The 23,734-nt window shown below is 38.1% G+C and overlaps 2 protein-coding genes across 9 annotated transcripts in view; one reads left to right on the forward strand and one right to left on the reverse strand.

The window, feature by feature from the left end:
* The window catches only part of SLC4A10 (solute carrier family 4 member 10), a 360,367-nt gene extending 351,981 nt beyond the window's left edge, over positions 1-8,386 (forward strand). For 7 of the 8 annotated variants that reach the window (XM_048869228.2, XM_075117879.1, XM_048869229.2 and 4 more), the window contains 3 exons: positions 1,216-1,283; positions 2,699-2,815; positions 7,353-8,386. In XM_048869228.2, the coding sequence (XP_048725185.1) occupies positions 1,216-1,283; positions 2,699-2,815; positions 7,353-7,419 (252 nt within the window). In that variant the 3' untranslated portion in view covers positions 7,420-8,386. Of the gene's footprint in view, positions 1-1,215; positions 1,284-2,698; positions 2,816-3,355; positions 3,395-7,352 lie in introns of all 8 variants that reach the window. The other variant, XM_048869226.2, reaches the window with a different exon arrangement.
* A 4,824-nt stretch (positions 8,387-13,210) lies between these two features.
* Positions 13,211-23,734, reverse strand: part of DPP4 (dipeptidyl peptidase 4) — a 70,376-nt gene continuing 59,852 nt past the window's right edge. Inside the window, exons 23-26 of the mRNA XM_048869561.2 lie at positions 22,878-22,942; positions 16,831-16,903; positions 16,489-16,562; positions 13,211-15,060 (exon numbers count right to left, since the gene is read on the reverse strand). Of these exons, the coding sequence (XP_048725518.2) occupies positions 14,962-15,060; positions 16,489-16,562; positions 16,831-16,903; positions 22,878-22,942 (311 nt within the window). The 3' untranslated portion in view covers positions 13,211-14,961. The remainder of the gene's footprint in view (positions 15,061-16,488; positions 16,563-16,830; positions 16,904-22,877; positions 22,943-23,734) is intronic.

The raw sequence follows: 23,734 nt of genomic DNA on the forward strand, positions 1-23,734 counted from the left end.
TGCCGCCTCCTACTCCCCAGTATTGAAATAACATTCCCACCCCTTTCCTTTGGGTTATTGGTTACATTTGGCATTCATTTCTTGTGATTCAGTCTTTATGGGGTTGTGTGTGTTGTGCTGGGTTAGCGCAGGCTGCTATAATCACATCGATTGGTCAGTGTAGGCACACCTAACTTTGAAGCATTTGCCTGGGTTCATGTTGTGCAGACACTATTATTTCCATGGTTCCCCTGAGTTGTTTGTTTTGTTGGATTGCAATGTTAAAGGGTTGGCCATGGGAGCATGGGTTAGGGTCCCCGCACTGGGGATAGAATTAATGGGGCGCATATAGACTCTCCTGCACCCACATTTTCCTATAAATTAGGTATCTACCACCTGTAGTGCAGAGAGTTTTAGATTTGCAGAGAACCTGGCACTCTTGCAGAAGACGTTGAAGTTTCCTCATGTAACAGGTTGCATGGGGCTGTGGCCCTTAAGTGGTCCCTGGGATGTGTGCTGGACTGCCTGAGGCCTTGGAATAATGTGGGCTCTGTAGAACATTAAGTTTAAGTGGGGTATATATTAAGCCTGGGGTATATTTGAGGGATGCTCTGGATTTGAACTCAGAAAAGAAATAAGGCCTGTAGCTCTTGCCCTCTCATTGTTGACAGGACATGTGGTTTTTAGGAGTTATGTTTTTCTGGAGTTAAAGGTTTCACGAACTTGCAATATTTGACCAACGGATTTGAACGCACAGCCCCATTCTCCTTAGCCCCTGGTATTCCCAGGTACCTTTTTGTGTTCCACTGAAAATTAATTTTGAAGCCCTGGCTCATTCACTGTATAGTAAAATTGTGCATGCAGTCATAAATCTGGGATTACCTGATTCTTGCTTGCTCAACAGTGCAGCCTAAATGTCTGCTCTTACATAGTATTTGAAATCTGGTATATACGTTCTTTGCTGAATAGTTATTAGTAACTTCGCTCTCTTTTTGTTACAAAGGAAACTTTTATGTTTAGCATTGAAAAATACCATTAAGTGGAAAATTGTCCTTCAAATACATTATTCTTAGCATCAGATGTTTCAAACATAAAAAGCAATTGGAACTGTATCCTCTGTTTTTAAGAACTTTAGTAAATATTTAATACTACAGAAAAGAAAGGTTATAACAGATATAAAAAGATCCATGTTCAGAATATCATTTTGTCTCTTGCATCTAAATTTCTTCCTCCTAGGAAGAACAAAGTATGTTAGCTATGGAAGAGGAGGGCACTGTTCAGTTACCACTTGAAGGTCATTACAGGTAAAATATAATTTTGATTAACTTGGGGCTGATGTAAGCAAACATGAGACAAGGACTAAACAACTGTATAAAACCCTTGCATGCCACTATACTCTGACACAGTATAATTAGTTAATCTTGGCATAGAGTGAAATCTGTCCTATCAACAGGAAATATGCATGTGTGTTAGCAAAGCACAAATATGCATCCCAAACTCGTGTTTAAGGCTTTGTGTCCTAGGTTCCACCTCCCTTGCCTTGGGACCTGATCCTGCAGTCTTTATTCAGCGTGAAAAAAGTACATCAGTGGAAGTTTTGCCTGCAAAAAGACTGCAGGATCAGGCCACCAATGGTGAATAGCTGGGCTGGCTCTTGGTGCACTCACTGCAAGACTAGAGTGGGGAGCAGGGTGGGAGGGCTCTAGAGCTCAGGCTGCAGCCCTGCAGCCAAACTCCATTAGCCAGTGTCAGCTGGCATGGGCCAGCTGCAGGTGTCTAATTGCACTGTAGACATACCCTAAGAGGCCACAGACACAATCAAGACCCTAGTCTTGTAAACTGGTGCAGTTCATCAAAAATTTTGGAGCCACTTTTTTTTGCATACCAAGCCTTGATCTGTATACAAATAAAGTCATAAATGATGTACAATATTTAGTGTTGTGCTATCACAGATGGAGGTCTTTAAAGCTTTAAAAATAAATATATGAAAGGTTAAGTCCACAGTCCTACAGTTCTTACTCAGAAGCAGTCCTAGTAAAGTTAGGGACATAAGTCAAGGGTTCAGGAGTCTACTGTTACTGAATTTTTAATACCTCTTTTATTTTAATAGAAAGGACATTCGTTTTGAAATCATTAAAAAAATCTTTAAACTACTCCAGCTTTGCAATGGTTTTAAAACACTGTAGCTTGCATTTGGAGTTGGTTAGTATAGTCTAAAACAGTGTTTCTCAATCTTTTTGATACTAGGGACTGGCTGGCTACCTTCCTCAACTGTGTCAGGGAGATCTCCGGGACCGTCACCGGTCCACAGACCAGGCATTGAGAAACACTGGTTTAGTGAATTGATCAGAGTGCTAGGAACCAGGAGTTCTTCCATTTTAGTTCATTGATATGTTCAGTGGCCTTCGGAAACTCACATAACCTCTCTGTATCTCATTTTCCCCATCTATAAATTGGTGGTGATACCTACTTACCTTACAGATGATGTTAGGATCAATTAATTCATGTTTGTACAACATTCTGCAAGAGTCAAGCACTAAATAAGTGACATTAATGGAGTATGTGTGAAGTTGCTAATAATATTTACTAAGTTCTAATATAATTGTTTAACATATTTAAATATTTATTATCCTAATAATCAATGACCAAGTCCTGCTGTATAGTAATATAGAGAACAAAGACTGATCACTTGTGATATTGTGTGTTCATTTTCATCTAGAGATGATCCATCTGTGATAAATATTTCTGATGAAATGGCAAAAACTGCCGTATGGAAGACACTGCTGATATCCTCAGAGAATGCAAAGGATAAGGAGTCAAGCTTTCCTTCTAAAAGGTTTTAACTTTTAAGTTATTAATATATTAAACCTCATGTATTGGGGCCAAGCAAAACAGCTGATTTTTTAAATTGAAAAAGGAGGGACTATAAAAGATCTTTAGCTACCACTAAGTTTATTTCTTGAAGAGTTATTTATTTTTAAAAATAAAGACAACATGGTCATCACTGTAACTGAAATGCTCACGTACAGCACCCATTAGTGTTAATGAGTGTTATACATATACATTTAGGGCAGAGTAGAATGCTTGAAATTGCAAAAAAAGTCTCTTTCATTATATATATTTCAGAATATTTACAACTCCTATTTAGAACAGCCAAAGAAATGTAATTTCCTGTTGGCATAAAGTTTAAAGTATAATCCAGGTATATTGTAAAATGAAGAGAGCATTTTTGTCCATGCCATAGAGTATGAATATGAATGAGTAGCTATGTTAAATGTATAGTATTTATTGTAAGAAGTATCTTCCGCTATTTCCATAACTTTTAAATTAACATGATTTTCTACTTAATTGTTTCATATCACATTTCTGTCATAAGCTCCCCTTCCTAATCACTCTAGAAGCTGATTCCCCAAAGGTAAGACCCTGTTCCTCAACCTCCTCCTTGATTGCATTTTCCAATTTTAAATAGTGTCTTCTGGAAACCCAGATGACTTACTATATGTAATTTTTGGGGAGACAAAATGAATGGAAAACTCATGATCCATGTTTAAATAATTCTGTCAGAATCCTGAGTGTCATTTTGTGATACTTGAAATAGGTACTGTTCTATAAGGTCTAGAAATGTTTTTCATGTTTTTGAAGACTCAATATATACATTGTCTATTTAAATGACAAATTGAATTTACTCACAATATGTACATTTTTATTTGTCCAGTAGTAATTTTTATTATTTTAATCCAGAATTTGTACCCTAGATTTCTAAATCCAAGAGATATCCCTGGAAAGTTGACTTTTTAATTGCTTTGGGAAGAGATGACGTAGTAGAAAAAATTTCAGTGAGCGTCACTAAACGGAGTGAAATGAAATAGAAAAGCTGTGGTCCTGAATTTTGTTACCCCAAAATGGCATGCTGCTTTTTCAATGTGTCTCTTTCCATAAACAGCATAAACAAGATTAACAGTTGGTGACCAAGAATCTTCATTTCAAATCTCTGTAGACCAGCTTGCTCATGCGCTCCATTTTAGCACCAATTTACTATCAATCAAAATAAAAATATGGCTCTGATTTTTGTCTCCCACCCTCTATATAGTTCCAAAGGACATAATCACAGTAGATTTGTGCCTGGGGGAAGTGTATAGTGAGGCTGTGCTGGGGAACTCTTTAACCCTCTGCATTTAAGCACTGTCTCTTAACAACTATGTGGATCTACTGGTCAAAAATCCTATATTGGAAATGCAATAACTGCAATTTCAGTGATAGCTAAAACACAAACACAGAAATAGTTTCCTCAGTAATAAAGTTCTAAGCACACTGCTACTCATTTGAATAAGCCTCTGACCTAGATTATTTCATTATGAACCCAATTTTGAATCCCTGTATGTAACTTGAGTGCATGAGCCTTGCTCAGAGTATCTCTGTGGAAACTAAGGTAAAGAATCCTATTTTCAATGGGAGAAGCACCAGTGCAACCCCTCAATGGCTGAGGGGCCCTACAGGAGTTTCCACTAGAAGCTGATCTTGAACCTAAAACATATAGGGCCTCATCCATGAGTGACAAGCATTACAGATTTGTATTCTTCTGCATTTAAATGGAGATTGTAAGCTTCTCAGAGCAGGGGCAGTATCTCATTTATCTACCAAGTGCCATGCATATCTATGGTGCTGTCTTTAAAAAAAAAACAAAAACATACAATAATAATTGTGTGTGTTTGTATGTATACACACGTGAGAGAGAGATTAGTTATATGAGCCAAATTTTCTGTTGGAATATGCTGGTGCACCTCCAGTGACTTTAACAGAACAGCACAAAATTTACGTTGGCAAAGAATTTGGCTCAGAAGATATTGGTGAGGTTGTATGGGGTGGGTCTCAGGAGATAATTTGACCTTTATGACTATTCATTGTTTCCGGATGAGTATTGGCACTTCTTTTACTCAACCTAAGATTTAGGGTCTGGGGACGAAGTTCATACTCATGTGAGTAAGAACTGGAGGATCAGGCCGTTCGTTTTTCATTTTCAGGCTTTTAACCATAAAATCCTCCTTCCTGTAAATGCCCAACCCGTAGCTATAGAAATCTAAAGTCTGCTGTGTCTAGTGGCCTAGTGTGTCTCAGTTGCCTGGGTGGAACACGGGGAGAGAGGTGGAATCCAACAAACAAGGGACCAGTCTTTTCATTTTTGTTCTTTTTAAACAAAAGCAGGTTCATATCATGCTTAGTTATGACACAGCAGAAACAAAACTAAATAAGGGCCAAATTCTGTTCTCAGGTGCATGTGTGTGGCTTCCATTGAGTTCAGTGAAAATTTTATGCTGACATTTGAGGATACAGTTTGATCTCAAATGGATAGAAAAGTATTGAAAATAAATGGATGCAACGGTAATAGTTATAAGAGTGACCACATTGAAAAGTTCAAGGGGCTTTTCAGGTAACCAAGGGAATGGGATGACCATATTCTGTTTCCTGCAGGAACGTGTGTTCTGCCATAGAGAGAAAAACGTGCATGGTCTTGTGCTGAAGGCAATTGCACTTGTGCTTTTTGGGACTAAACCACCATTTAATATAGCATTTGTCTATAGTCCTGTCCTCGTTCATGTGTTATCTGCCAAACACCAAAATAATATGACTAAATGAGGCGAATAGAAACAAATGAGGATCCTGTAATAAGATTTCATATAAGCATTTATCACCAGTAGAGTCTTTGTCCAGTCAAAAATATACCAAGCCTTCTGAGTGCTTGAATCTTGGAACACTTTGACCTTCGGTGCTAATATAATAAACAAAGAAACAAACAGATCAGCGCTTTAGGAGCTGCAGAGCTGCTTTAGCGGAGGAGAGGTTAGGTAAATGACTTCTCAGCCACTCCAATGCAGTTACCCTATCATGGACTCTTCTGTCCTTACTCCTGGCTTACTGGTGCTCCATAGCCCCTTAGCCCAAAGGATCTGCAGAGAAGCTCAGCAAGGGAGACATCCTCTTTAGCCAGCACAGCCCATTTAGATTTCTCTGGCTGATTCAGTGAGAAGGAAAAATCCACTCCTGATGTCAGACTATCAGGGGATATGCATCTCCTATGTCATCCCCAGGAGACAACCTGGCAGGGTAGAGACTCTTTTCCAGAGGTGACAGGACTGGGCAGTTGCATCCAGCTGAAATCAGTATTCCTCTGTTGTTTCCAGAAGCACCCCTAGAAATAGGCGGAAGCCCCCACAGCCAGGGAGATAAATTTTGGGCTTGATTTAACAAAATGAAAATAATATCTGTACCCTTAAAAACTACTTGTGTAAGGAAATTTTACAGGAGCAATTTTGGAGACTCCTTTGAAAATATGCCCCACCTTATTTAAATCATGTTTGGATTTGGACTGGTTCTCATTCACTCCTGCTAGGGAATCATTCCTATCAGGAGGTTATATGTATGCTTCAGGTTTGTATTTCAGAAATACATATTGCCATTCTTTGTCAAAGGGTTGATTTACCTGCACTTTGGAAGTGTCTTTAAATTTTATTAATGTGACTGGATGAATCTTGCTCTAAGGAGCTCGCAGTGACGCTCCTTTCACATAACAATGCAACCTGTTTGTTGTGCAGGTTGTCATAAAATAGGATTCAGGACAGAGAAAATAATCACCCTTGCACATATTGTATATTGCTTTCTGTAGGCAAATCATCAGCATTTTTCCATTAAAATTGTGTTAGAATTTGAATCAAGACTAGAAAATATTCTTGTTAATATGCTGCTGACAACTGCCTTGTGCATGGCTGGGATACCCCTTTTTAAAAAATTGTGCCTGGCATCACACAGCATAAATGTGAACTAAATCAAGGATTTAAAATTAAAATAGTTCGATTTTTTTTTCTGAAGAAAGGAAGGACCCTGAGGCTTCCATGTAAATTTGCTAGCACTGCTCACTGTCTCTTCAGATAAATTGGTCCAAAATATTTCTCATACATGAGTGATGAGAATACACACATTTACAGCAAAGAAATACTGGAACCTCTTGTTTGTGCCATTTCAAAAAATGCTGGTATTGTTTCAAAATTGTACCATTATCATTGTTTTAAAAAATCATTAACAGTAGTACAGTATTTTAAAAAAAAAAAAAGCAACTATTTTTTCTTGCATGCTCGCAGATTTGCACATATGTAAACTTTCAGTTTATTGTTGACTTACCTCCTTACTAAAATGCTGGCCAGTGTCGTCTGTACTATGGAACACTGCAGTTTTTCACACTTGCTTCGCAGTTTGTGCCATGCAGCATGAAAAGTTAATGCAGTCATGTGGTTTTTTTCCCCCAGGTTCAATGCTCTAGCAACTATGATAAGCTCTGCTGTAATATATATTCTTTTTTATTTCCCCTCCACCCCCCACAGTGCTGAAAGCAGAAGAGAGAAGAAAGCTGACTCAGGGAAAGGTGTTGACCGGGAGACTTGTCTATGACTTGTTCTTCAACTTATTTTTACAAACAAATGAAAGGAGTGCCACAATCATTAACATAACTGATTTGATCATATATTGTAAACTTTGTCTTTCATCCCAAACTAGCACAGGTAATGTAAGTAGTGCAATATTTATTTCATTTTCTTCTAAATGTCTACACTGTCAGATATCTGTGCAAAAATCTACTGTACCCAATGCAAGAATCTTCATTTTCCTTGCTATGTGTTAGCCATTTGTTAATACTGAATTCATCTAATCAATTTAGTAAGCATAGTTTCTTTCAAATTTAACTTAGTAGCTTTGTACTGGATTTTTCTACTTCGCCTGTGTGAAAATCCCTAATAACTTCATTCAAGACAAACTTGAAACATAGCCCCATTTCTTTTTTAGCTCTAGTCAATTATTTCAAGAGACCCAAATTAACGAGTAAAAGTTAGTTTTAAAGATTTTTGTGGTTTTTTTTTTAAATAATGACTGACCTGATCCTATCTCGCTAGAATAATCCTTACCCATGTGAACTTTCCCATTGAACTCGAGGGTTACTCTTGCACTAAGAGCACTGTTATCAGACCTAATATTTATGCAGTTTTCCTTGAATTAATACAGAATATTTAATATTCACATTTGTATGTAACTGGAACATAAAATCACATATCTAATATATAAAACATTCTCTTACCTTGTTAAAAATGAATATTTCACATCATTGGATATTTCTTATGGTATTTGCTAAAAATGCAAGCTGTGATTACAGTGTCTTATACTGTACTGAATGTTGCAGTGGTCGGTCAAACAGCTGCATTATGTTGTTAATGAACCCAGTATTTTATAATATTAGTGGGAATTTTGTAGATACAAATCTTTACCAGACATATGCAGTTATGTTGCCCTCCTAGTGATGATCGGTTTTCTGTTTAATTGCCTAAAACCTTTAAACGCCAAAAATAAAATCATACATTATGTTGCACACCTATATTGTTACTCCCCTGCTTACAGTCATGCCCTGCTGTCATCCAGATATGAATCATACACAAGAGACTTAGAGCTGGTCAACTGTTGTTTTTGTTACACGCTCTTTTCATTATTCCATTAAATGCACATTGATTAAAAACAAAACTCAAAATTGCAAATTAAGACATGGCTTAAAACTAGGACTATCAATTAATCACAGTTAATGTATGCTATTAACACAAAACAAATTAACTAGTTTAAAAAATAGGCATGATTCATTGTAGTTTTAATCGCACTATTCAATAATACCAATTTAAATGTATTATAAATATGTTTGGATGTTTTTCTACAATTTCAAATATATTGATTTCAGTTATAACACAGAATACAAAGTGCACATTGCTCACTTTATATTATTTTTATTACAAATATTTGCACTGTTAAAAAGATAAAAGAAATAGTATTTTTCAGTTCACCTCATACAAGTCCAGTAAGTCCTACTTCTTGTTCAGCCAGTCACTAAGACACACAAATTTACATTTGTACAATAAAATGTCATCTGAAAGTGAGAACAGGTGTTCACATGGCACTGTTGTAGCCGCTGTTGCAAGGTATTTACATGCCAGATATACAAAACATTCATAATGCTCTTTCATGCGTCAATTTCCAAGCCAAAAAAAAATTTCACATTTGTAAGTTGCATTTTCATGATAAAGAGATTGCACTACGGTACTTATATGAGTTGAACTGAAAAATACTATTTCTTTTGTTTCTTTTTTACAGGGCAAATATTTGTAATAAAATAATAATATAAAGTAAGCACTCTGCACTTTATATTCTGTGTTGTAACTGAACTAAATATATTTGAAAATGTAGGAAAAATCCAAAAAATATTCATAAAAAATTTAAATTGGCATTCTATTATTATTTAAGTGTGATTAAAACTATGATTAATCATGACTTTTATTTTATCTTGTGATTGTGATTTTTTAAAATTGTTTGACAGCCGTACTTAAAACCATTACAAAGAAGTTGTTCTACTACATACAAACTGATTTTACTACGGCATGATCCTTCAGTCTTTAACCAAGCTAAATTTTACAGAAATAAGGACTGTAAGATCAGGCATTAAAGCATTTGAACAATAACAAAAGTTTTAGAGCATTATGTGGAAATGTCACGATTTGTTATTTTTTAACAAATTAAAAAACTAAAGAAGGCTAACTCTTATCATTGTGTTAGTGGCTTCAGTCTTGTAATCATTACAATGATCAATTTATAGGGCTTTAAGGCTTCCTAGCTCTTCCAATACGCTAATAATCGCTCCACAGAGCTAAAAGGAGTGACTTTTCACACCCAGTGTCCAACACATGAAAAGCACTGCTTCTAAAGCTGTTTTGACTAATCTAGCCAGTGCATTCTGTTGCAAATAAGTAGGATCACTGTTCTAAACTCTACTTAGTATTATCAAAGCCCTTTAAGGTCATTTTTAAGGAAATTATATTTAATGGGTGCAAAGAAGGATTTACATTTAAGAAAGAATGGTTTGTATTTATAAATTTAGGGAAAATGCAGACACATCAAGGTTAGAATGCTTTGTTTTTGTGTACCTGATGATACATTGTAACATTCCAATTGTTTTAAGCTTAGTATAGAAATACAATACTGGTTCATCCCTGGAAGCAGCCTGCTGGTGTTTTGATATGTTGCTGACTTTCTGTTACCGATGATCAAAGTGAATAGGAAGTTTCACATAACCAACTCTTAGAATACTAAAAAATCAGTGTATTCAGTGGCATTCTGTATTTCCGTTCAGTATTTGAGTATTTTTTTTACAGTCACTCTATTCTTGTGAATTTTAATGCTATTCCAATGTTAATCTTAACATTTTGAAATCACATCAAATATAATGCAAATGTAGTGTTATGTATTTACTTCTAATTTCATATTCCTGGTCAAAATTACTGAATTTCTTTGATGTAATTTATTACAAAAGTTTAAGTAATGTGTACATGTGAATAGAATATTGTGTTTTTCACGACTAAGAAATGTTATGTGGAAATAAATATTTATCCTAACAGATTTTCATTTTTATATTGCAAGACACAATGATCTAGTCTGTGGGGCATTTATGCAGCGTGACGTGTGTTTCTTGTTTTAAACATCTGAAATGCTACATCAGGTAGACATTTTGAAATGTTTCACTTGTACACTAAGGAAGTTATGTGGGTGGAGCTCACAGCTCGGTGAACAATTTGGAGTAAGTAATTTAATTGACAACTGTATGTCCCAATCCTGCAAGCTGCTGTGCAGGTGGATCTCTGTGTCTAGGCAGTGCCTATGTAGGTATTCAATATACAATCTGTATTAGCTAATTGTGATTGATCACAAGTCACATGGTTTCTGTTCTGCGATTGGATGAGTTTAACTAAATGTTAAATTGTGGCTTTGCCACAACCACTGAACAGAGGTGGCACATAGTTGCATTGCCCCAGGTGCAGACCATGATTTAGTCCCAAGAAAGCTTCTGATTCCTCTCCTTGCTGTGGTGGAGCTTATGTACACCAGCCATATACCTTACACAAGTTATTTCCCCCGGTGCACTGACTCACCTGTTCTGGCAGGTCCAAGAGGGTACTGAGTCGAGGCTCAGCCTTTCCCCCACCCCCTGTCCTGCCTACAGGCACAGGAGGGCGAGTTGCAGGCCCAGCGAGACTGCTCTCTCAGCCTTTCATGAAGTTTGTAATAAACTGGCGCTTGAGGATGTAGAACTCAGTCTGTACAGATTGCAGTTATGTACACTCCCTACCCCCCGTGTATTTGTATTGTAGGCACTGGCCATAGTTATAACCAACACTGCTTTTGCAGTGCTCCAGTCTCAGCTGGCACTGGCCCATTGTACAGAGAGTGCAGATAAAATCTGATTTATAACTGGATTGCATATCTGTGTGTTTTCCTCTGCTCACTGGATTAAATTGATCCCTTATATAACATCACCAGAGCTAGCTTAGGCAGTAGTGCCTGGCCTACAACTGCAGTGAATCTGTGACGTGTTGGAATCCATTGCAGCAGGGAGAGGTGAAATGCTGGGCGATTTATTGTTTGTACCACACGGCATTTCATGCTGCCTAAATTATGTGGTGACAACTTCACTGCTACTTGAATCAAGGAGGTTTCTCCAGCACCTCAGGTGGGACATATCCCTTATGCCTAACTGGTGGACGCTGGTGCCTAAATCCACCTTGTGATTCTAGCCTGGGGGGTCTCCCATTCTGCTCTGTCTTACTCTGGTGTAATTAGATGGAGTTGGGGGGGAATGTGGGTGTATGAGGGATCAGAAACAGGCCATTGTATTCTTCCTGAATGTTCGCCTGGCATCCAACCATGCAGCACTGCTATAATTGTGGTATCATTCATACCCCAGTAATATTACAGCTTCATGCTTAAAATCAGTTTTCAACTATGTCCTCTTAGTTACTTATCACGTAAGTGTCTTAAATTACTCAGCATAATACTTTGAGATACATTGTTCCGCCTCATAGATAAAATAAAACAGAATGACATGTCTAGAATCCAGAGGACTTTGCCTGTCAGACTCTAGCATCATTGTTAGCTGGAGGACAGCATGTATTGCTTATGTGTAAACCACCATGGACAAGTTTCCTGTAGCAGATTTCCCTGTGAGCACTAATGAAGAAATTCTGTGCTATCCTTTATGAAGCGCTCATATTTGTTGTGTGTAGTCCTGTGGCCCATAAAAAAACCTGGTTTCTACATGAGAGATTATTTTATCCTGGTTGACATTTTTTCACGGTTCTTCTCACGTCTAAGAATGTAGCTATTATGTGAACCTATGGCATCCATCAGGGAAGAAAAGTTCCTTGATTTACTTGTCACTTCTATAGCTTGTTGTGATCCTATTCTAGGTAATGTTTCTTCTCCCTTGAGTGAATAGGATCTTTTGTTCATTCGTTCATTCTGGCATCAGTGAGCTGGCTGTTATTCCCGCTTAGAGGAAATAGAATACTTTGAGAACTTTTTAAGTAGAAGGTGCTATAGGGATAAAGTATGTTAGAAATATTAATAAATTGCACCTAAAACACCACTGTAATGCAGGTGATCACTCATTCACAGCAGGTGTTGGGTTTTGTTTGAGTAAATGAGGCAAGGCTGAGGTGTTTGTACAATTTTCAAGGTACATGTTTATGAAAACTGCAGCCTTATTTCCACTAGAATCATGCCTGTCTCCTCATGGAGATGGAATGCTAAAGCTACTTTGACTTTGTTCCCTCTCCCTCCCCGGATTTTATCTGTCTACTTCTAGATTCACACCTAACCCTACTAACCCGTTATGCACATGTAATAACTATGTGACAGGAATATGTTAGAAACCGATGTGCTAAATGTAATATAGTCATATCATGCTTTGTTACATGATACTACCAAGGACTAAACACAATTATAAAAAAGGTGGAAATACTGCACTGGACTTAGGGCTGGTCTTCACTACAGGGAGATCGATGCTGCTGCAATTGAAGCAGCAGGGGTCTATTCAGTGGGTCTAGTGAAGACCTGCTAAATTGACGGCAGAGCGCTCTCCAGGCGACCCGGGTACTCCAGCTCTCCGAGAAGAATAAGGGAAGTTGACAGGAGAGTGTCTCCCATTGACGCAGCACAGGGTAAGTCGACCTAAGATGGGAATAGCGCAACTTTGGTTGACTTACCCCAGTAGTGAAGCCAAGGCCTAAGTTTCCTTCATTACAAGAACGTATTTGTTGTTGGAGTTCTTAGTCAAGTTTTCTACTAGATAAAAAGACTACAGGTATTGTTCAGAAAAAAGTCTTTGGTACCACAACTATGCCTTTATTCTATTACTAATTTTGCTGTTCTGCTTTTAAGATAAACGGTTTAGCTCTTTCCATACATGAGTACAGAGCACTCTGCTAAAAGCTATAGGGCTATATGGTCACTTTATTTTTAATTCTAAAAGGCTCATATTATTCCTGATTTTCCCAGTGGGGAGACTGTTAAGTGGAGCCTGATGATAAATCTGAGAGAAATTTACAAGTAGGTTGTGGAAAACTCAAACACTGTAGCACATTTCTATACAAAGACATCATCCAGTCCTTGCTCCCAATGATCGTTAGATACTCAGGTTGCATTTTAATTTTTCACTGATTACCTATATCTTAAGCACTGGCAACATGCCCAGTGTTGTATATGGCACTGGAGGTAATACAATCCCTGCCTCACAAAGATTACATAAGTAACAATGGGCCAAAGATCCTTGCTCAGGTTGTACTCAAGCAAATTCCCATCAAAGTCCATACCCGTCTGTCTGATTAAGGAGTGAGTAAGCGCCACAACGCTGTTGCCCTTTAGGCACTTGTGGAATTCAACTCCACTGTTTTCATAGGTATTACTCAAGGGCTTTGCAGAAAGCTTTTCTATAATCACAGTTTGGTTTTTTTTAGAGTGTGCTACAAGGCAGACTTGTCATGTCATCGCATGAAATGGATTGTATTGAAAAAATAGAATTTTCTGCAAGAAATGGAATACTAACATAAGTCTCTTGTAGCTGTTTTTAGTATAGCAGGTAAAAACATAAGCCATAATTTTGTAGAAGTTTTTGTTGAAAATGTCATCCTGATTGTCACTAAAAATATTCAGATTTCAGTAAATTTCAAAAAGATCTCTCTTAATCATCTGAACTTTCTTTACCAAGACAAATCAAATACTTCCAAGCCTAATTATAACCTGTTAAACATCAATTTCCCTGTATGCATACAAACTGACAAAAATATTATTCTATTGAAATAAAGTACAAAAAATGCCGGTTGAGAATTTGGTTTGATTTAAGGATATTTACTTTTTATATTTTGAGTTGTGATGTCAATTTGTGTTTTAATGGTTATAAAGCTTTATCTCAACATTTGTCATTAAATAATTGTCTGAGGCTCCCTAATAATTTCCTGCAACTGTGAATGACATAGATAACATCAAAAAGTATGCTTAAAATCCATAATTTTGCACAAATGAAAATTTAAATGGATAAAAATAGAAAAATGGTTAAATAGATAAATGATAAAAATCAAATTCTGCCAAATCTAGTTATAATGTTCTAGGGCACACGTCCTTTCTATTCCAGACCCCCAATCTTCTGCCTCTATTCAGCTAGCAACTCTGTTTGTGAACATATGAGTAATTTATCAATCAATATCACCAAGAAATAGACCATATACGTACATTTCCATTTTAGAGTGAAAGTAGTAAGTACAGAAAGGTATTGATTGAAACACCACACTTTAAAAAAGGAAATTTGGCAAATGACATGTAAACATTCTTGTTCTGATAAAACCTGATTTAAACAAATTTAAATAAAAATGCAATAGTTGCTTGGCAACAGAGGTTGTTATAAAAATTGACATGATGTCTACACGGTCATTAAGGATTTAAAATTTTTTTTCAGATGTTCTCAAAAATAGTTATATTGGCTCAGTGCAAGTTTAGATGAGAGACTCTACTGGAAAAGTGCCATTATTAACAACTTGATAAAGAAATCCCAGTATGGTATGAAATGCCGCGTTGGTACTAGGGCAACAAGAAACATTGCTTTATGAAATGGCTCATATGGGTGTAAATATGGCTGTGTGCCTCTCCTCCAATGCTATGGTCTTTGTCCGTATACCACTAGGGAAAAGAAACAAACAATATTATATCTGGCTACATACAGAACTATGCACAACGTAATACATGCTGTAGAATTCTTAATATTAAACAGGACACATGTACTCAATCAGAGTTCCAGGCGGTTGTTTGGAATGAGCGCGGAGGTAGTTGAAGGCCACTGAGAAGGGAATGTAGATGAGGTGCTGAGTGACCTAGCTGCTTATTTCCTTGCTTTATTTGCTTGTGGTGGTGGGACATGCTGTCTATCAGCCTTAACTTTGCTCTAACAGGATTTTATGTGGGAATTTATGTGGACTTTTTAGTAAATATGTGTCATTGTTGACAGTTAATCACAGGGCTTGCCATCAATGCTGATATACATTATCCTTTGTAAAAAGAAAAGGAGTACTTGTGGCACCTTAGAGACTAACCAATTTATTTGAGCATGAGCTTTCGTGAGCTACAGCTCACTTCAGAAGTGAGCTGTAGCTCACGAAAGCTCATGCTCAAATAAATTGGTTAGTCTCTAAGGTGCCACAAGTACTCCTTTTCTTTTTGCGAATACAGACTAACACGGCTGTTACTCTGAAACCTGTCATTATCCTTTGTGTAACCCCCTACAGAGCCCAGCCCCGTAGAATATCCCTTTTCCTTTCCTGGTAACCTTCGGAGCTGTACTCTTCCATCAAAGCTCTGTTCACCCTGCTATGCTACCACTCTTGTTTGTCTGAAGGAGCAACTGCTTCTGTAGCACAGCTGCAAGTCTGTGACAGCTTAGGCTTCAGTTCTCCCTCCTTCTGGTCCCCTGCCAGGGGTGAGGTCAGAGGGAGAAAGGATAAGGTGCAGCACAAGTTTTCAGGCTGACAGTTTACAGCTCCATCGGAGGCAGCTGCCACACGTAGCATCAGAAAAGGCAAGGAGCCGATGTCTGTGAACAGGTTTGTTGGTTAACCTAGCTGAAATACACCAAGGAAAAGGACTTTGATAACATCTTGTGTGTAGGCCACACCTGAAATGAGCAGAATTAAATACCAGTGTGTGACTGTGGAGTTTGATGGACTGTGCTTAGGTGGCTAAAGGAACCCTACGAAATATGAGGATAAATAGGATAAAATTTTAAAAAGGCAAATTTTCCCCTGTTCCCTGTGTGAAAGTTAACAAATAATTTACTAAAAAGTTATACAGGAAATTACTTTGTCCTCTGGAGTTATTTTGCCAAATCTAGTGCCTAATTCAGACACTGAAGCTGAAACAGAGATTGTCATCCTAGTTTAGGTACAAATCTCAACACAACCTCGAAAAGGCAATTGCTATGTTTGCCTCCCCATAATACGTGCATATTTTTTGAGATAATAAAAGTAAGAGCTACATTCTCTTCTCAGATCTGCCAGGTAGATATGAAGGGAGACTGTAGCCCTGACAACATTCCTTATCAGCATCGAGTCATACCATTGCTTGGAAATCCACCTGGGCATCAACGAGAGCTTTGGAGATCTGTGCTGCTTGCTGAAAGTGAACGTTATCTGGGAATAAGAAAGAGAAGGAAAAGGTAAAGCAGAAATGGCTTCTGCGCCATTGTGGGGAAAAACAGAACAATGAACAGAACACCCAAACAGGAGTAAGACACAAGCCTCTCCTGCACTGCTTACCAGAAGACAAATTAGTTGTGGAAAGCTAGATTATTTTATTGACATAAATGTAACAGCCTTGCCCCTTCCTGATTTTGTTTTGTCAGTAGTAAAACTGCAAACCTGTCTGTAACACTAAAATGTCTAATTAGTTGCAACTCACCATCTGCTGTTCCGTGAATCAGGAGATACTCAACTTCTTTGAAATTTTCAGCTTTAGCCATGACTGTTGAACTCTGAAAATTTAAAAAAAAAAAAAAAGGTGCTATTATTCAAGAAATAGTTTGCCACCAAACGACTTTCCTTTCAGTTCACGTAACCAGGAGGCCTCTGGATAAAAATAAACAAAATCACGTTCAAGTGTGCACAAGAGTGTTGTACTTTATATGGGAACATTCACAATGTGCTTCTCTGTTTGGGATGTATGTGTGCAGTGTGTCTGCAAAGTAACTTGCATTACAACTCCAGAGGGACAGAGTTATCAGAGAGGCCCCCACGCAATGCATTGCTGACATGCTGTTATTGGCCTGCAGCCCTGTACTTGCCGTGGGTTTCCAGTGCGATTCAGCAAACAATTTAAAAATGTATTACCATGACAACATTGCATCCTACTGTAGCATATACTGGCTATTTCTGAGAGACTGAACAAGCACTTTCCTCTACAATATATGTATGATATCAATATAACCAGACCCTTTTATTTCTAAGCAAAAAGATTAGATATTTAAACTTACTGAGGGAGTAATAGATGTTTAAAAAATTGAGAGAATATGAAATACAAGTTGAAAATAACACTGAACCAAAGGCATAACCTGAAGCTAGGTCACACCTTGGGAAGTAGAAAAATCTTGACGTGAGAAAAGCAGTGACTAAAGATTAATCATGACAAATTTAAAACACTGACAACAGTACGCTAACCAGCAATATGATAACTGCTGGACTTGCAATTATAACCTGAGAATTGCAGAAAGAAAAAGAGGAAATGCAGGCTGAAGAGATCATTTATTTGAACAAGGAAGGGTACAGGACAATGTTCTGATATGCACATTGAGACCACAATAAAGTAGGCCTGGTGAGAAATACAACATATATATTGGGATAATGTTTTTTTAAAGTGTGTGAAATGCAAATTTTCATCCATTAACGATGTTACACTGCTCTTTTGCTAGTCTTGCTTGAACCCTTATATAAACTTTTTTGTATTACATATATAAAAGATCTCGTATAAGGAAGACAAGTGTAAATGGGAATCTGTGTTTGTCTCTTTCATAGATAATAGATCAAATGTAATATTACTAAAAATTAGGTCTAGATATAGAATCTTCATGGTTTTAGATCTAAAAATCAAATGTAGCATGCTACCAAGAAACAATAATACATAGTGCATTTATACTTATGCCTGTTTACACTGTTCTAATAAAGTACCCTTAAAGTGGTTGTAAATATTACTTACTCACACTTTACTCTAACGGCAAAAACTGAACTTAATGTTATACAGTTCAATAAGATTAGGTCTGCTGTAAATTGCAAACTAAATGAAAAAAACCACAAGCCACTTCAACTTTCACTATCAGAATCAGAGTAACCGAAGAGGATGGCTCAGTAAGGACAGATTAACTGACTGGAAACCAGTGACATACTAAAAGCTGAATACAGTGGTTACTGAAACAAGAGTTGGTACGGTGGAGGTGTGATGAAAAAAAACCAACAACCTAGAAAATATCAAAGTTGGAAAGTCTAAAGCCATGGCAAGGCAACTGCCTGGAAAAACATGAGTACAGCAGCATTCAGAGAGAATGAGAAATAGGAAGTAATGGTCCAGTGGCAAAACCAATTAAGCAGCATTCAGTGGGTGGAACATTGTCCACATGCACAGAGAAGCAGCACCTACAACTGATTGTTTAGTCATGCCAGCAAATCAACCTTTATTATTTATGAAGGGGTGAGAAGAGAGAACATTGTGGTGAAGGAGAAGAGATGCATGACATGGTCAGTCATTTCCTTTTGCCTCTACTCTGTGACTTTCAGGCCTTATACTTGACCAACTTCGTCAGTCTGAGACCAGCTTTTCTTTGCCTCTTTCCTCCGAGTGTTAACATTAGACAAGTTCATTTGTAAATACTTCCCAAGAATTCGGAGAACACAGAATACACAAAGGCAACTGTTTTCCCAACAGATTATCGCTTAAACCTGGGTATTTATGGTCAGTCGTGGTCCTATTCTGCTTTTACATACATCCAACCAAACCCAGGGAGGAGAATATGACCTGCTTACTTCTAACACTGGAGGTTTCTAAGTCAGGAGCAATCTCAGGTCAGATGGCCACAGTTACACCTCAGAGAGAGAACTGATACTTTAATCAGACCCCAGGACACATTTAAGGGTAAATAAATCCAATACATCAGCATGATTACTTGCTTTCATGACTTACATTGTACAAACCACTGCTCTCAAAGCTCATGTCAGTGCAAGTGTTCAGCTCTGGGCCACACTGAGCATAACTGGCTTCGCTAAAGATCACACAGCAGTCACCATTTTATCAGCGCTCAACAAACAAGTTAAGGTTTGGCTGAAATCTGAAGGTCTCTCTCTCCCTTTGGCATAGTCTCAGCTAATAGAACAAATGTCAAATCAGTACAAGATGGCATATTTACAAAATTGTACCCTGTTTTGCATAACCTAATGATGCAGCAGTTCTTAAGGACTGAACATTTCAAATCTGCTAGCGAAGGATTGCCAAATCTATGACTGTTTCAAACACTTGCCAAAAGCATATCAAATTCAGAGTGAACTGCAAAATAATCTCTTTCACAAGTTGAACAGTCCCTTTTGTAAGCTCTAGGCCCCTGTCATGATCTCTCCAACTAAGCCCCAGGACTCTCCATAGGCTGGTGACCCACTCCCCTACACATCAGCCTAGGGCTTGCACTCTTTGTGTTAGCCCCTACCTCTGGTGTGTTATAACTTCCATTAACTTCAGGGATCTGCCACCTTTACAAACCTCCTCCATTACACAAGACTCCCTAGTTAGCCTACAGGACAAATTGGGCCAGATTTTATTCTCATTTACATTGGTGCAACCCCATTCTACAACCTCCACTGAGGGGAATGGAACAAAACTGGTCTCCCTTCTTTCTCTGCGCTGTATCTCTGCCCTGCTACTGTTGCCACACACTACTACCAGTTCTAGCCATGCTTGCGCCCCTTCCTTTGCCAACTCTCTTATTTTCATACTTCAAGGCCAGCCTAAAAATAGCCATCCCACCTAATTAGCTTGCTAGCAGGATGTGAGTTTAAATCATCTCTCAAACTTTCTTCCCAACATCAAAAAGGGACCTGAACCTCGAAAAATTTAATTCCAAATGTACAGATGGAACTGATATTGTGACAACGTGCGTGAAAGGCAACAACGTGAGGGCCCTAGCGCTCTGATTAGTGCATCACAGTGTCACACAGAAGACCAGGGCTCGGCTTCTGGGTCTAGTCGCTGATTCACATGTGAGCAGTGGCTGTCAGCACTAAAGTGGTAGAGCCTTCAGTATTTAGAGGGGGAAGGAACATTGCCTTGCTGATACCTTTCTGGTTGAGGTAAGGGCAGTTTTGATAGACAGAGGCTGTACCAGCTCTCCTTGATGAGACGGAAGGTCATTGTTACAGAGCCTTGAAGAAAGGGGCTAATTTCTGATTGGGGTCAGCAAGGTTCCAAGAAACAAGGTTCTCAGGAGCAAACAAATTCCCCAAAATGAATCACTGGGGGTACTGAACAGGCAAAGGAATAGAGCGTCTTTTGACTCTTGCAGCACACAACGAGCAAAGCCTGTAGTCAAACTTTTCTACCTCTAGAGGAAGGTGTTTAGTGTGACAACATGATCTATATCATCACCCCCTTCTCCATCTAGCCACCATCCTCCCCAATTAGTCTTCTGAGTAACACATATAAAACCTTTAGCTCTTGGTACTGGCAGTTTCAAGGTGGACATTGCCAGCAATAGATGCTGTGCCAAGAAAATTCAACTCCTGGCATGAAAGGATCAAACAGTCCTCTGATGCCATCTGTGCCGTGAAGCTGGAGAATGACTTTGTGCACCCAGTATGTTAATGTTCCATTCTGTAGCAAGAATGTGACTTATATTTACATTATTACCTAGCTGATCTGCTACTGTTCTCACTGCCTTAAAAGGAGGATACTTGGGGCGTGGGGGAAGGCCAAAAGGAAGGTTGATAGAGCTAACAGCTGGGAAAAAGCAGATCTGGTCAGGCAAGGAGGCTATGATGGATCATGATTTGTCCCCTGTAACAATGAAGCCATGAAAAGTCAGATATTGTTCAAGGACTCTTCCAGCAATCATCACCACTTTCAGCAGCTTTCAAGTGAGCCAGGTCATTGCCACAGGATAGCTTGTATTGCCTATGTAAATGTGACGGGTTCTTAAAGCAGATATTTCAGTCTATCTAAATATTTCCTAGAACATTCACTGCATCTCCCAATGAACACAATTTACCGTTCTTTGCTTGTAACCCACGGGTGGTTTAAGACTAATTGTGTGCTGAACTCACCAAAATTACCAACCCTCCATTCCCTGTCTCCTCCAGACACACACTCTTCCCCGTGTATTTCCCCCTCTCAGAATGGACTCTTTGACACTCCTTTCTCAGCTCCTCCCAGCAAACAGACTCTTGGAACCAAATTAACAGCTGAACTTCAGATGAGGTTATGAGGGCTGAACAGGTGCATCTCTCGTAATCTGGGGCTTGTTAGGTGCTGGTTTGGTCCCTGGTGCCTACAGGAAGCCCTAATTTGTGCCTGGCTGCCAAATGCTCATATAAACCATTTTGGCAGCCAGGGCACAGAAACATCCCAGCCACGCCTCCATTCCTACAAGTCATGCTGACTCTACTCCTACCAGAGAATCCCACTACAGTGGTGGAAGTCCCTGGAAGCATTTAAAATGGCTGTTATATGCTCCCCTAATTCTTGTTAGTAGCTGGTCCCATCCCTAGTGTAATTTAGTGACATCTCAGAGCTGCTCTGCTTTACCCACAGCTGCTTACAGCTCCAAGGGGTTATTCAGGCAGCTGGTCTACAGGTCAACATGGTCCTGCTTCTTTTCCTTCAAGAAATCCACTACACCATGGGCTGGGGGAGGTGGGCTACAGCTTCTAGGCTGGCTCAGTGAATATTCCATTGTGCTATGGGAATCTCCAGTTATCTGGTTAGACCAGAAGTATAACAACTTTGTTGACGGAGTAGGGTCCAAGTTCCCTTAATTTGATTTCCCCACTTCAGTTTGGATTGAATCCTCAGATTCTGAACTGGAGCAGTGTTGCTCTCTTGCAAATTTACTGCAAGTCTTGGAAAAAAATCAAAACCAAAAACAAACAAAAAAACAACACAGAACTGTTTCTAACTCTCATAAGTATGGAGGAAAATGTGAAAATATGAAGTGCAATCTACAGGCTCCAAAACCAGAAAGCATATTAAGAATATATATATATATATTAATCTAATTATTTTTAAAATAATCTCATGCTTTTTGGGGACCTGAGTCATGATTTTTGAAAGCTACAGGTCTGCAATACTGCAAGAGCGTTCCTCTTCATTTTTTATGCACTGTGTTTTATTTGTCATTTTACAAAGAAACACACAGTATTTGAGTTAATCTGACTGAATTGGGTAAAGGAGGCTCAGGATTTTTAATTTCCTGCAGGCCCATGACATTTTTTGTGGCATGAAACAAAGATAGATCTCTCTAAATTTAACAACATGGTATCCAAATAATCTAAAAAATGCACATTTCAAAACCTTAGAGGAACCACAGTGACTTCATTTTGGTTGAGTGAGTTTGTTTAAAGACACAGCATAGTTTGCCCAATAGCATATCACATTTTTAATTGAATCAGTTTCTTGGTATCTGAAATAAAACCATGATTTACAGCTTGTGATTACTGTTTGTAAAATATCCAGATCAAACTGATCTATTCAACATACCTCCAACCCCAGGAAAATAGTGTAACAACTTAATTCTAAATCCAGAAAGTAGTAACACTAGGACTTCTAGAAGCACAGTGTAACACAACTTGAATATTTAACACGTAACTTAAGAAGTTATTCTGGAAAAAATTGGAATGTATTAATAATTTCTTATATCATGTGCTCCAGTGAGAAAGTATATTTAAACTATGTAAAAAAGGAATTAAATACTATCTTACCTCATAGTTTTTCAGATTATCACTTGCTACAGGAAGACCCATGTAACGCTCTGTATATATTGAATCTGTAATATTAAAAGTGTGAATACAATATAGTAGAAGCCTTCTACTTTCATAAGTGCTTTTGTCTACCTGAGAGTCCACATGTTGTGTTACTCACAGACATAAGGTATGCATTACCATTTTGGAAAGAGTCACCATTTTCCCTAATGAGCTTCACAGGGTATCCATAATCATTAGGAATATTTAATGCTGCTGTTGCCATGGACACCTGAATGCTGAATATTAATATACACCTTGTGTCAATGTTACATTATTGTTACTCTTTCAGTCATCTTAAAGAAACTGCGGAGACTCTAGCATCTACTGACTGGTTTCTGAAAATCATCCAGATAAATGGTCTCAGGTATTTAGAATTTAATGATATTAAGAAAGGAAACTGCCAAAACTGGATTATTCCCTGATGACTGAATTGGACCTTATTTGCTTTATCTTTACATTTATATTCAGTATCTCAGGTCTTCTCAGAGATTTTTAAGTATGTTGTCTGATTTTTTTTTAATTGTCAGATTTGCTGCCTTTTTCTATACTAAAATCCACAAATTGAGGTACAATAAACACATTTCAATCTCTGTTTAACTATTGGTTACTACAAGTGTCATAGAGAACCACCTACATTTGATTTGCCTTTTTAATTCCACTGTGTCTTTTTTACTGATCTAGTAAATTACAGTCTGGAATTTTAGTGTTTTTCTGATTGTCACCGAAAATAAAATCTTTGCATAGGATTCCTGCTACATTGGATTATCTGCCCTAAAAGGTCATGACAATTTGAGTACAGCAACTACAGGTAACTG

This window comes from Caretta caretta, chromosome 11 (assembly GCF_965140235.1).
Source record: "Caretta caretta isolate rCarCar2 chromosome 11, rCarCar1.hap1, whole genome shotgun sequence".
Taxonomy (NCBI): Eukaryota; Metazoa; Chordata; order Testudines; family Cheloniidae; genus Caretta; species Caretta caretta.